Source organism: Haliotis rufescens, unplaced genomic scaffold (genome assembly GCF_023055435.1).
Source record: "Haliotis rufescens isolate VD_foot unplaced genomic scaffold, xgHalRufe1.0.p SCAF_2, whole genome shotgun sequence".
In the NCBI taxonomy this organism is placed as follows: Eukaryota; Metazoa; Mollusca; class Gastropoda; order Lepetellida; family Haliotidae; genus Haliotis; species Haliotis rufescens.
Window position 1 is genome coordinate 9745620 of NW_025963890.1, and position 12423 is coordinate 9758042.

The window sequence follows — 12423 nt, forward strand, 5'->3', positions numbered from 1 at the left end:
ATTTCTTGGGATGTGCAATAGTCAATATTATAAGTTCATATTAGCAAAGTCCATGAATAGCCGTTTCATTTTATTTTATAACTAAAACTGAATATATTACTTTTACACAAAAAAATCGGTAAAATATATGCACACATTTCTGAAAGAACTGTCTTGGTCTTGGAACTGTTTTTGATGTCGTTTGATACACAGAACAGTGATATCTAACGATTCGCCAGGTGCGCGTTAGTCACACACATTTTACGAATTATTCCTCTCGTTTTGCATTATATAATCAATGGGTTCATTCTTTTTTCAATATTGTGATCACAGGATATTAAACTGTTTACTTAATTTCTTCAGAAATTTTAAAATGTATAAAATAAAATCCATGCCAGGTACCCCGTTTGTTCAACCTTATACGATTATCCTGATAATTCTATACCAATATGATAGTGCTTTCTTCACATCTTTTATTGTTTCATTCTGAGACGAGATGAAGAGAAATACTAACATGATAATGAACAAATATATGTCCAATATTGAATATAATTTTGGTTGTTTTGAAATATTCTTTTGTGAATTTCATAACGTAAATTGATGCCAAACAGGTGCGTGTCCTGTCCAATTAAGATACACGATAAACTATCTAATTGTTTACATATTCAAGACATTATTTACTTGGTGAAATCATTAATTTTATGTTGTGTCGAAAAAGCGTCAAATTCCGTTTTACACATCGAGATTTTCCAAACCATGAACGAAAATTATGGGAGATATATATAAATCAAAATACCAGTGTCGTCGTTCTCCGACGTTATTAAAGACATAAAACCAGCCATGACGTCAAAAGGAATGGTGTTATTTTGGGGTATTTCATTACATTTGATGATAAAGCTAGTGCTCCATTAATAATGGTGCACCATAAGTCAAATTACACTTACACACTCAGGAGAATGTTGGAATAGGACTAAGTTATAGGTTAGATAGGGCCATCCATTTCTCTATTACCTCTTTTTTATGAAGTACGATTTCATCATTTCTTGTGGATTTTATTTATAAGAAAACGTATACAGTTTCAATATCAATATTTGTGTTGGAATAGTTTGGTTCCTCGTGAACGAAACACAACAAAAATACATTGTCCTTACCCACAGCTAATTCTCACCAATTGACCTGAGTTACAATAACCTAGTGCTAAGCATAGCGGAGTTATGCCCCCTTTTCTTTGTACGCGTGTAACCTCTCGGTCGCCTTATGACGTCATAGAGAAAAATCAGTTTTCGTCATTTACGGCATGCCCTTTTTTTTGCATTGAATGAATGTCGTTACACATATGCATATAACTCCATTTGATATATAGTTATGTCGTTCAGATATTAGGCAGTATTTTGTTCGCTGACAGTTTCCGTAAAGCTTCGAAATAAAAAAAATCGTCGCATGTACGATAAAAAGCGGAGAAATTTACTGTTTTTCAACGCAAAATAAATTCTCGGACAACACTTAGAAGCGTATTTCTTTAAAACCGGTTTAATATTTGCAGTTAACTTAACACCATCAAATAGGAAATTTAATATTCTCCACCTCTGCGTAAGTTTATAGCCAGAGGTAGATCCAGTGCCGCGTGAGTGCAATTCTCGCACAACCTTCACTTTTCCGATCTTAGGAAAATGTGCGTCAGGAAAAAAACTCGGCATCCAGAGGGTTAACAATGCAAACTTTTATCTCTCTTCAGATGCTTATGAGTTATTTCTGATGCATTATCAAGGAAAGGGTAGATCCATATTTCTGCTTTCGAATTCATAAAATATGTATAACAATTTCAGAATTGTTACTCTAAGTTGCTGTTATTATTGGGTAGATTGCTGTTGTATATGATTACTACTTTTGTTGATCTATCCCTGCTGTGATATTGCTGGAATATTGCGAAATGCAGCCTAAAACCCAACTCACTCACTCACTCTTTCGTTTATCTATGATTCACTCAGTCAGTTGATGTTGCAGACTACCCTGTAATCCTAGATTGTCAACACCTGTGAACTAAAGAACATCTTATTGCAGCTCCCTTCTGCATTGACCTGTTTGCATCCTTTGAGTCAACGCGCTACACTCGTATCATCTGGCGCCAACTCAAGCCTGTCATCTTGGGTTTTATTCCATATGCCCCGGACAATGCTGCTACCAGGGCCATCATTAAACAGGTTTGTTAGATCACCTGTGATTGTTTTGTTTGTTTGTTTGTCACTTGACTATATGATGGCGGCTTGTATATAATCAAGCCTGATTGGACAATCCAGGGATAAATATTGTGAGCAACAATTCACATCGTCGGGTTACGATGACATCCAATCAACCAAGTCACCGAGTCTGACCACCCAATCTATTGTTTTTCCACCTCTTACTACCACTGTGGTGGACCTATTCTTACACAGAATCCCTATGGAAGAACATATAAAGTACAACATTAAATTGGCATATATAATTTTGTTTCATTTAACACAAAACATGCTGTCATGATTGTAGGTTGAACTACCTATACATGGTGTGTTTACCATGGAAAAAGGGATGGTGGGATAGCCTAGTGGTTAAAGTGTTCGCTTATCACGCCGAAGACACAAGTTCGATTCCCCACATGGGTACATTGTGTGAAGCCCATTGCTGGTCTCCCATACGTGATATTGCTGGAATATTGCTGAAAGCGGCGTAAAACTTTCTCACTCACCCAAAAACCCACTCACTCACTCACACACACACACTCACTCACTCAACCACCCACCCACCATACGTGATATTGCTGGAATATTGCTGAAAGCGACGTAAAACTCTCACTCACTCACTCACTCACCCAAAAACCCACCCAAAAACCCACTGACTCACTCACTCACTCACTCACTCACTCACTCACTCACTCACTCACTCACTCACTCACTCGATATGAAGAAGGGACCACTCATAGATCTTCTTCATCAGTAAGGAACAAAGGTATGTTGAGAGGGTGTTTAGTCATGAAGTGGATGAGGATAAAAATCTGATCATTTATTTTTTTATTTATTTTTTATTTATTATCTGATGAATCTGTGTGTGAAGATAACTTGCCTCATGATGCTCTGTGTGATGGTTCTGTCTCTTCTTACAGGCTAACGCTACCTTTGAGAACCTTGCATCCCTTCTTGATCTGGCTGATGATTGGCTGGACGATGTGTCCCCTAGACTGTACAACTACCTCGACAACAGCACCAGCATAAACGCTCTCAGGGTAAGAGTGTAGCATGGAGTACTTCCACCCATGACTCTAGCCACCTAGAACAACCCTGGACTGTAGGTGTGTAGAATTAGCTTGAATTACACAAAGATGCAAGCACTGTGATGAGAAAAACAGAAGCTAAACATTCAATACCGCCAACCACTGTCTGTAATTGAATGGCCGCTTGTGGTCAGCTGGAGTTGTGGTCAACACTCGCAGCGGAGATCAAATGTAATTTGACGCACAGTGGTCTGCAAAGCATTGTGATGCAGTTTCATTGTGTGATCTCACTAAACGGATATCTTCTGTGGAAGCCCTTTTCGGATGATTACTGTAAATCTTGAAATTAATATGAGCGTGAATTAAATGTGAAAAATGCGAGTGGTCATTCAAACACTAGTACTTACATAATAGACACCCAGTGAATTGTCACTGCTGGGGTCAAGAGTTCTGCTCACTCATGTCAAACTATGCATCACTGATTACTCCAGCAAGTCCAGAGAGACACCACCCCCGCAATACAGTGTCTTTGTTCTTTGCGACTGCGTCAAAGGCCGACACGACCCAGTGCGCATGGATAGGCTTCAGGCTTCATCACACTTATCCTCAAGTCTACAGCTCTTGTCTTGTCGCCTGCCTTAATGCTAGTCAACAGAATAAACACATAAATAATCTGTTGTTTTTAGGAAAATACCATGTATTGTTTTTGCAGAAGCACTCACCTCAGTGCTAATAAGCAGTGCCATTTGATATATATTGATATATATATATATATAGAGTCATATTTTTGGCTATGGGCCAGTGAATATTCCCTGGTTGTTACAGAGATTGACATCGAAAAGTGGATGTGCAAATCTGAGCAATTCCCTGACGCAATTGCGTGAGTTGTCGCCTTCCTCCAACATCCCCACCTTCAACACCAGCACCTGCGACTACTTCGCCCGCTACCTCTACAACGGCCCGAACACCACAGAGTATGACTGGAGAGACTCCATCAACTACACCAACTACTTCATGGCCGAGGTGAAGAAGTACCTACAGGTAACCTGTGTTTCTTGTTACTGTTACCAGCCAATATTGGAAATGGGGCTTTGGGGTAGCCTAGTGGTTAAAGCTTCGGCTTGTCACACCGAGGACCTGGGTTCAATTCCCCAGATAGGTACAATGTGTGAAGCCCATTTTCCGGTGTATTGGTGATATTGGTGAAATATTGCTAAAAGCGGCATAAAAACCACACTCTATCACTCAATATAGGAAATATGCTTCTATCAGATAAAGAGAGAAGTGTGTGAGACGGTAAGTGAGTTAGTATGGTGTTACGTTGGTTTTAGCAATATTCCAGCAATATCATGGCGGGGAAACCAGAACTTCACACATCGTACCCATCTGTAGAATCAAACCTGGGTCTTTTTCATGACGCACAAATTCCTGAACCACAAGGCTACCCCACCAGGCTACCCCATCAGGCTACCCTACCACCCCGATAAACAGAGAAGCATTAGATATTCAACATACACCACTGTAAGGAGTAATAACATCTGTGTAGTGGCTAGGGCAGAATAGGTCTAACTGTAGGAATTTATCTAGACCTGCTCCGAAGCCGATAGTCTGCAGCAAATGTTAGTAAAAATTCTCAAATTGTAATAAAACAAAATCCCAGTTCATGTTAAAATATATATACCGTATTCAACATAATAAGAGCCCCACTCTAATAAGTGCCCACAGCGATATTTGCCCACAGCGATATTTGCTAATTTATTGGCTAGTGAACAATCCCAATTAGCACCCCTTCCGATCGATCAATGTACACTTATTTATTCGTGTATAATACAAACTCGTGTGTTATATGGACCCTTTATTATGGGCAATCCAATTCTGGAAAATATAACTCTCGTGTCTAATACGCACAGGTTGGTTGGTTGGTTTGTTGTTTAACGCCACACTCAGCAATATTCCAGCTATATATCAACATGTATGACATGTATCAACCAAGTCAGCAAGCCTGACCACCCGATCCCGTTAGTTGCCTTTTACGACAAGCATAGTCGCCTTTTACGGCAAGTATGGGTTGCTGAAGACCTATTCTACCCCGGAATCTTCACGGGTCTAATACGTGCAGACTTTTCTTTTGTATCATTTCAGGCTCGGGAAAAAAACACAAAATTTACAATCTTTCCACTCTGTTTTTTTTCTTACCAAATTATATAATAATAAGAGCCCCCTATTTCTAATTTTGAGAGCGCCCTGGGCGCTTATTACGTTGAATACGGTAACTTATGTTATGGCTTTGGTGTATTTCACTGTTTCACTGATGTGATAAAAGAGGAAGAGGCATTTGTGTATTCCATGCAGTGTAAAAATAGGAAAAATTCCTCTAAATTTAAGAAAATAAGAACTTGCCAACTTTGCACAATCTTTCCCCAATTTGCCTGCCAAGGGCTTTTAGTTTGGAATGCCCCATCAATGTGTGGACTGTTACTTTGTGTAATTGTATATCAACAGTGTGCATCATTGTTCATGCTATCAACAACTGGGGCGGGGGTGGCCGAGTCAGGCACTGCAGTTCGCTGTGCAGACTTGTGTCCCTTGAACATACCAGAAACCAGAAATCCAGTTAGTAAACTGTCCTGCAGATTTCGGTCGATTGCAGGATTTGCAAAGCATGTGCACCGCCAACTCTATGTCAACAGATATTTTCCAAGTTTTTTCACGTTTTTAGTCAAGGTGCTCACGTGATTTGATGCACTTTGCAAGGTAAGACCTGTGTTATCACAATATAGATCTTGATTATCGATCAGATCGCCTTGACTTGGCGTCGCCATTTTATGTGAAACAAATGCAAGTGATACGAGAGGTGGAATCTGATTGGTCCATAGGAGAGGCTTATAAGGGACATAACTCATAATAACCACTGGTGGCGGTACGATCGAGCCCAGGAATTCCAGCCTTGTTCGGCAAGGGTGGAAACTGAACTTTAACAGTCAGGTAACTCCCTTGCCTCCGGAAGATGCACACACAGGTGCATGCATGTTGCTATATAAATGCAATAACCTCCATCACGGCGTTTAGCCCCATTTCCCCTTGCTGTCTCTCCCCAATGTTATACAATACTCCAAATGTAGTGTTTCAGATTTGACAAGTTCCGCCCGTATGCGTCGGAGTACTCCCTAATACAGGATAGCCTGGACATGATACCGACCAACACGTTCTGGGCAGGTAGGGCACAAAGTGGATTCCACTTTGAATATACACATTTGATTCAAATTCATATATCAGAGAGTAATGATGAATTCTTTTAGAAATAAGACCTACATCAATTGAATCGTTTAAGTGCATGTTGTATTTTCTATTTTGAATATCTGGCATTTATACAGAATTATGATATAAATTTTGTCCTAGTGCTTAAGAGTGTCCTCAGCATCACCATCTGTCCATACCTACTGGTTTGTGTACTAAGAGCCTAGTTACATTTTCCTTACCACTAAGATACTCTATCTCTGCTAAAGCTACATTTTTCTTATCACAATTACATTTTGCAGAAAAATTCAGAGGTTACTAAAGCTTACTCAAGGCACTTCATGTGCTCATGTTCTCTCCCCCTCTTCCCCCAGCTCTCGTGTTCGAAACAGAAGCGGATGCAGCATCCGTCCCAAATCACATGACTTACAAGATCAGAATGGACACAGACAAAATAGACAGCACAAAGAAAGTGCAGGACAAGTACTGGAAGCCAGGCCCCAGGGCCCAAGTTGGTATTGACACCAAATACCTGACGTACGGCTTCGCCTTCCTGCAGGATATGGTTGACCACGCACTCATCAGGGTGCAGACTGGTGTGGAGGAGGAGGTCGGGGTGTACATGCAGCAGTTCCCCTACCCATGCTACGTGAAGAACAGGTACGTTCCCCGACCCATGGTATGTCAAGAACAGGTACGTTCCCCTACCCATGCTACGTGAAGAACAGGTACGTTCCCCTACCCATGCTACGTGAAGAACAGGTACGTTCCCCTACCCATGCTATGTCAAGAACAGGTACGTTCCCCTACCCATGCTACGTGAAGAACAGGTACGTTCCCCTACCCATGCTACGTGAAGAACAGGTACGTTCCCCTACCCATGGTATGTCAAGAACAGGTACGTTTCCCTACCCATGCTACGTGAAGAACAGGTAGGTTCCCCAACCCATGCTATGTCAAGAACAGGTACGTTCCCCTACCCATGCTACGTGAGGAACAGGTACGTTCCCCTACCCAAGGTACATCAAGAACAGGTACGTTCTCCTACCCATGCTACGTCAAGAACAGGTACGTTCCCCTACCCAAGGTACATCAAGAACAGGTATGTTCCCCTGCCCATGCTACGTGAAGAACAGGTACGTTCCCCTACCAAAGGTACATCAAGAAGAGGTACGTTCCCCTACCCATGGTATGTCAAGAACAGGTACGTTCCCCGACCCATGGTATGTCAAGAACAGGTACGTTCCCCTACCCAAGGTACGTGAAGAACAGGTACGTTCCCCTACCCAAGGTTTATCAAGAACAGGTACGTTCCCCTACCCATGGTATGTCAAGAACAGGTACGTTCCCCGACCCATGGTATGTCAAGAACAGGTACGTTCCCCGACCCATGGTATGTCAAGAACAGGTACGTTCTCCTACCCATGGTATGTCAAGAACAGGTACGTTCCCCTACCCATGGTATGTCAAGAACAGGTACGTTCCCCTACCCATGGTATGTCAAGAACAGGTACGTTCCCCTACCCATAGTATGTCAAGAACAGGTACGTTCTCCTACCCATGGTATGTCAAGAACAGGTACGTTCCCCTACCCATGCTACGTGAAGAACAGGTACGTTCCCCTACCCATGGTATGTCAAGAACAGGTACATTCCCCTACCCATGGTATGTCAAGAACAGGTACGTTCTCCTACCCATGGTATGTCAAGAACAGGTACGTTCCCCTACCCATGGTATGTCAAGAACAGGTTACTTCCCCTACCCATGGTATGTCAAGAACAGGTACGTTCCCCTACCCATGGTATGTCAAGAACAGGTTAGTTCCCCATCCCATGTTATGTCAAGAACAGGTTAGTTTGATGGTCTGGGTGTAATCGCAGCAGTTCCCCAACCCTTGTAGCCCAGACTGACTCTTAAATGTGTTTTCCTCCAACTTAAAGCAGACATGCAGTGATTCAAATGAGTACTGTTCAAAGTAAAGTTAAACCCACCTTCCTGAGGCAAGAGCGTCCACTAGCCCATTTCCACCCTTGCCATACCAAGCCCACTTTCCTGTGCTAAATATGATTTGACTATCACACATATGCATAGTCCAATCACAGAACGTTTCACAAAATCAACATCAACGACATTCATCTTTTAAACCCCTCAACAATTGCCTATGTTTTTGTGTCAGGGATGAAATCGCGAATGTTTTCAACTAGGTCGTCACCTATGGTAGTCGCCATCTTTGTGAAGCTATACGAGATCAGTCAGCGATCTAATTGGATATCGTGTTTTCATTACAAGGGGCAGAACTCGTGATCTACGAGAGGTGGCGCCAGGGTCGGGCCAAAAGAGTGTCCTTGATGTGTTAATGGTAGAAACTAGGCTTTGATATAGGCTACTCGACACGCTTAAACCCAGCTTTCTCACTTTTCAATGTTCATTTTTGTGTTGAGTGCGGGCGGTCGGGTAGCCTAGTGGTTGAAGCGTTCGCTCGTCACGCCGAAGACCCGGGTTCGATTCCCGACATGGGTACAATGTGTGAAGCCCATTTCTGGTGTCCCCCGCCGTGATATTGCTGTAATATTGCTTAAAGCGGCGTAAAACCATACTGACTCAATTGTGTTGAGTGCTGATATAGTTGTAAGGAACAATTACCTGAGTCTTTCCAATTTGTGTTATGTCAGGTTTACAATGACGATATCACGGACCATGCCGATGTTCATGGTGTTGGCGTGGATCTACTCAGTGGCCATGATTGTGAAGGGGATCGTGTACGAAAAGGAACGTCGTCTGAAGGAGGTGATGAAGATGATGGGACTGGGCAATGGGGTCCACTGGCTGGCCTGGTTCATCAATGCCTTCGTCATGATGATCATCACTGTCGTCATGCTTGTGGCGTTGCTCAAGGTAGGTGCTTGTTGCGTGTCCTGATAAGTATTGAAATCAATTTTTATAGATAAATAAAAAAGTTGACAATAATAATGACACAGAGTATTTAATCAGTAACAAAAAACCACTGATCACAACTATACTAAATCAGGGACATCGTTCAGCGCAATCGTGGAAGCCCCACCCACTCTATTATCACCCAGTCAGGACACAGTGTCCGGTTTGTGGAGGCAGAAACGCAAAAATAATTGCATGGTTAGCCAATCAAATGACATGGAATCACTTTCAATTTATTTGTTTTGTCTTTACAATATGTTAAAATAATGTATTTGAAGTTCTGGTGGTCTTTAAATCACGTTTGATCCTTATATCATAATACAACTCAAATGGTCAAATTTCAATACAATTTTTCTGTCTCTTTTCAGGGCGGTAAGGTCTTTGAGCACTCTGACCCGTCTGTGATCTTTGTGTTCATGTTGGCATTCACGATAGCGACCATCATGCAGTGTTTCCTGATCAGTGTATTCTTTTCCCGTGCCAACCTGGCGGCGGTGTGCGGGGGCTTCCTGTACTTCCTCCTGTACATGCCGTACACCCAGGTGGTGCAGTGGGAGGAGTTCATCAGCACCTCCATCAAGCTGGTCTCCGTGAGTACTCTCTCTCTCTCTCTCACTCACTCACTTACTAACTCACCTACCCACCCACCCACTTGCTCACTCACTCACTCACTCACTCACTCACTCACTCACTCACATGAAACCATATGCCAACAAACTTCCTTCAACATGTTCGATGCACATAATGCTATATTGACACACAATGAAAAGGCATAATCAACTTTAACTTGAAGTAAAAGAAAACAAATTTAGCAGTAAATATTTACTAACATGACAAAGAATTATGACCTTGACAAAACAACATTTTGATAATACAATGTTTGTGGCCATTTCATCAAATATTACTAAAATCTAAATATATGTTTTTAAAGTGTTTCAGTAATAAAATACTAAAATTTGCAGACCGCTAAAGTTTAGAAATGCTACATTTTTTTGTCACTTTTGATGTGATATTGATGCACCCCTGATGTCTTGATGCTTCCCCCTTGCAGTGCCTGTCATCTAGTGTAGCCTTTGGATTCGGCTGCAGCTACATATCTCGGTTTGAGGAACAGACGACTGGTCTACAGTGGAGTAACATCGCTGACAGCCCCATCCCCGATGACGACTTCAACATGGCACGCTGTATCCTGATGATGTTTGCTGATGCTCTCATGTATGGCATCATCACCTGGTACATTGAAGCCGTCTTCCCTGGTATGTTAGTCATGTTGATTTTTTTTAAGGACAGGTTATCCATTATTCCGAGTTGTGGGTAGGTTAGTCTTTACATTACAAGAGTGCTTTTCTAAGAAAATGTAAATATATGGGGGTTATCCAATCACAAGTTGCGACATCATAGGTCCACAATAGCTGAAGTTTTTCTTAGTAGACGTCCCATAGAGATTCTGGGTCAGAATAGGTCCACAATAGCTTATGCTTTTCTTTGTAGGTGTCTCATAGACATTCTAGGACATTCTAGGTCCACAATAGCTTATGCTTTTCTTTGTAGGTGTCTCATAGACATTCCAGGACATTCTAGGTCCACAATAGCTTATGCTTTTCTTTAAGGATACTCTTTAGGAAATCAGGGCAACTCTGAGAGGATCTTGGTCAGAATAGGTCCACAATAGCTTATTATATTATGATTATTATTTTGTACATTTATATAGTATCTGCTCAAATGCAATTTATTTGTTCACCAACCAGTGGATCCCTATTTCCAGTTATCATTCTTGACTCCCTGGGGAACATACAACCCAAGCTGCCTTAGGGTGCTAGAGGGTTTTTACATCCACCTCACAATCGGGTACCCATTCCCTGCTGGGTGAACAGAGGCACATTTGAATTAAGTCACATGCCCAGGGGGACACCACACGTTTTGACACTTGTCATCACTTAGGAGGTCCCAGTGGTAGCCATCATTTTCTGATAAGGTGCCCTGTTGGGATTCTGGGTAAAAATAGGTCCGGGGGCTTATGCTTTTCTTTAGTGGTACCTGTGGGAATGTTTGGTCAGAATAGGACCACAAGATGCCATGATTGTTGGTCATTTGTCAACAATGATCATTAGTCAGGCTTTGAATCAGTGGATTTCTTTGCCCAGAGTTGATTATTGAAGCTTCCTTCGATATGCCTTGAATATTGATGGCTAAGCTGTAAAACAACATTCACTCGCGCTTTCTTAGAAGGTGATTAAAGCAGTGATGGGGTCCATGTTACTAATCTGCAGGCTAGCACAGGTGAACCATATACTGAAGGCAAGGCTGGTTTTTCACTCTATACTTTGTACTGCCTGTTTGTAGATTAGACAAGTTTTTGCTATCTACAGTGTGATACCAATGATAGTGTTTCGTCATGCTAAATTTGAGGGATTCAGAATTAAGACGATGATATTTCAGTGTATAAGATGAACCTTGCTCCCATTTCCAGGCCAGTATGGTATACCACGCAAGTGGTACTTCCCCATCCAGAAAACCTACTGGTGTGGACAGCGTTACCGAGGAGACACCAATGTCGCTGGCAACCTAGGGGCTGCAGACATGGAGATGAACTGTGAGTAGCACTGATGAGTTATCTGCACCCACCATGCCTTGCTTTGTTGCATATAACAGCATCTTTGGTGTCAATTTGTTAAGCACATGTTATTTTAGATTTAGATATGAATGACGTAGAATTTACTGCAGGTGACAAGGAGAATATAGGGGTGGAGTCCCCCAACAGTAAAGTGGGTGTGTCTATACACAACATGACCAAGGTGTCCATTTAACTCCTCCTATATTGCAGGTGACAAGGAGAATCTGGAGGCGGAGTCCCCCAACAGTAAAGTGGGTGTGTCTATACACAACATGACCAAGGTGTACAAGACTGGGAAGAAGCTAGCAGTGGACGGATTGTCTCTCAACTTCTATGAGGGCCAGATTACATCTTTCCTTGGACATAATGGTGCAGGAAAAACCACAACGATGTAAGTAGGTCAGGGCCAAGGGGC

General features: G+C 42.0%; 1 protein-coding gene across 5 annotated transcripts in view; it reads left to right on the forward strand.

Annotated features, from left to right (window-relative positions):
• LOC124136169 (phospholipid-transporting ATPase ABCA1-like) overlaps positions 1 to 12423 on the forward strand; it is a 90663-nt gene that overhangs the window by 34092 nt on the left and 44148 nt on the right. For all 5 annotated transcript variants that reach the window (XM_048399618.1, XM_048399621.1, XM_048399619.1 and 2 more), the window contains exons 10-19: positions 2041 to 2180; positions 3116 to 3235; positions 4049 to 4264; positions 6346 to 6439; positions 6835 to 7120; positions 9133 to 9355; positions 9763 to 9984; positions 10446 to 10650; positions 11865 to 11987; positions 12219 to 12399. In XM_048399618.1, the coding sequence (XP_048255575.1) occupies positions 2041 to 2180; positions 3116 to 3235; positions 4049 to 4264; positions 6346 to 6439; positions 6835 to 7120; positions 9133 to 9355; positions 9763 to 9984; positions 10446 to 10650; positions 11865 to 11987; positions 12219 to 12399 (1810 nt within the window). The remainder of the gene's footprint in view (positions 1 to 2040; positions 2181 to 3115; positions 3236 to 4048; positions 4265 to 6345; positions 6440 to 6834; positions 7121 to 9132; positions 9356 to 9762; positions 9985 to 10445; positions 10651 to 11864; positions 11988 to 12218; positions 12400 to 12423) is intronic.